Below are 2021 nucleotides of genomic sequence, written 5' to 3' on the forward strand. Positions count from 1 at the left end.
ACAAGCGGGCCTGACCTAGGGTGAATTTTAAATAGGGATAATTTTTAATGATTTTAAATAGTCACAGCCACTAATATTTGGATTTTAATTGGTTTTTAGAAGGGGTAATTTTGTATATTGTTTTAACATGCTGTGAGCCGCCCTGAGTCCCATGGGGAGAAGGGCGGCATATAAATTTTGTAAAATAAAAATAAATAAAATAAATAAAAGAGAAATCGAGAGGAACCCCAACGGCTCCCTGCTTAAGCGTGGCTACGGCAATTTTACATGTGAGTAGTCCTCATCGGCTTCTTACCGGCAGTAAGGATTTCTCCGGGAAGAGTAACGGAGTGTAAGAAACCTGTAGTAAATAAACGGCTGCAACAAGCTTCCTTGTCCGCTGAAAAGGACAAAAAGAAAAGGAGGAAAGCGGGTTAAAATAATAACAACAGCGGTTTATTTCTTCATCAAGATAGGATTTATAATATTATACAGGGGGTCCCTGGCTTACAACCGCTCGCTTTGCGGCTGTTCAAAGTTACGACAGGCGCTGGAAAAAGTGAATTATGTCCGTTTTCACACTTACGACCGCTGCAGCCTCCCCAGGGTCACGTGATCAAAACTAGAAGGCTTAGAAACTGGCATGTACTTACGACGGTTGCAGTGTCCCCCAGGGTGTGTGTGTGTCACACGATCCCGGCCGGGCTACTAACTTAACCATTCGCTTAATTAGGCAACAAAAGTCGTCAAAAAGGGGGCAAGACTCACTTCGCAGCCATCTCACTTAACAACGGAGATTCTGGGCTTGGCTGTGGCCGTAAGCCGAGGACTAGCTGTAGGCCACATTTTGAACGAATAATCTTACATATGTTTTAACGTTGCATAGATACGCATACAGGCAAGTAGATCTCTAGCTCGTTATGTAACATGCTTCAATTGCCCAAAAACAGTGGAAATATTAAAAAAGGTTGACAGGAGGAGGAGGAGGAAAAGAAGGAGAAGAATAAGAATAATCAGAATAATAATAATAAGAACTGAAGAAGTCAGAGAAGAAGAAGAAGAAAAGATGGAGGACAAGAGGAAGAGGGAGAAGGGGAAGAAGAAGAAGAAGAAGAAGAAGAGGAGGAGGAGGAGGAGGAGGAGGAGGAAGAAGAGGAGGAGGAGGAGAAGGAAGAAGAGGAGGAAAGGAAGAAGAAGAGGAAGAGGAAGAAGAACTGAAGAAGTCAGAAAGAGGGGGAAGAGGAAAGAGGAAGATGAAGAAGAAGAGGAGGAAGAAGAACTGAAGAAGTCAGAAAAGAACAGAAGGAGAAGGAAGAAAAAAGGAAAAGAAGGAAAAGAAGAAGAAGAAAAAGAAGAACTGAAGAAGTCAGAAAAGAACAGAAGAAGAAGAAAGAAGAAGGAAGGAAGAAGGAAGGAAAAGAAGAAGAAGACAGAAGCAGCCAACCCCGTCCAACTTCACACAGGAACAGCCTACTCCGTGTTCAGTGCAGCTTATTATTTTCTATGCAGGCTTGTCTGAAAGCGACTCCCTTATTTAAAAATAAGCCTCAATGAGTTTAATTGGGCTCCCTTCCCAGAAACTGTGTCTAGGACAGACCCCCCTCCTCCCCCTTGGCAATATGGTGCCATATGTTAGCTTGACTATAAATGCATTATCTATCACCCGCTCGCATAATGACCTTAATTGTGACAAATATTCTGAGGCAAAAAACAAACAAACCCCAAGTCAGATGGCTGCACCTCTTCAAAATTCTGTCCCCATATAGGAAATATACATATACATATATAGGGAGTTCAGACAGATCAGTCTGATTGTGAACACCTTGACATTTTCAACTGCATCCTGCAGTTTTACTCTTTTTACAGTATCTCTTGCCTTGCCGCCCCCAACTAGGGGCATAGAGCAGGCTCAAGTCGCAACTGCGAAATATTTTTATATCCAAATTTCTTTTTTTTCTGACAAAGAGTAAAGAATTAAATTGGGAGACTAAGATGGACCATTTCTGGCTTTTTTGCCTTCATCAGTTAGCCATACCCTTTAT

The 2021-nt window shown here is 42.1% G+C and overlaps 1 protein-coding gene across 1 annotated transcript in view; it reads right to left on the reverse strand.

Moving 5' to 3' along the window:
• The window catches only part of LOC107300181 (transmembrane protein 33), a 17614-nt gene that overhangs the window by 4125 nt on the left and 11468 nt on the right, over nucleotides 1-2021 (reverse strand). Inside the window, exon 4 of the mRNA XM_015829521.1 lies at nucleotides 296-379. Within this exon, the coding sequence (XP_015685007.1) occupies nucleotides 296-379 (84 nt within the window). The remainder of the gene's footprint in view (nucleotides 1-295; nucleotides 380-2021) is intronic.

The sequence above is a fragment of the Protobothrops mucrosquamatus genome, unplaced genomic scaffold (assembly GCF_001527695.2).
Source record: "Protobothrops mucrosquamatus isolate PMUCROS unplaced genomic scaffold, P.Mucros_1.0 scaffold6318, whole genome shotgun sequence".
Taxonomy (NCBI): Eukaryota; Metazoa; Chordata; class Lepidosauria; order Squamata; family Viperidae; genus Protobothrops; species Protobothrops mucrosquamatus.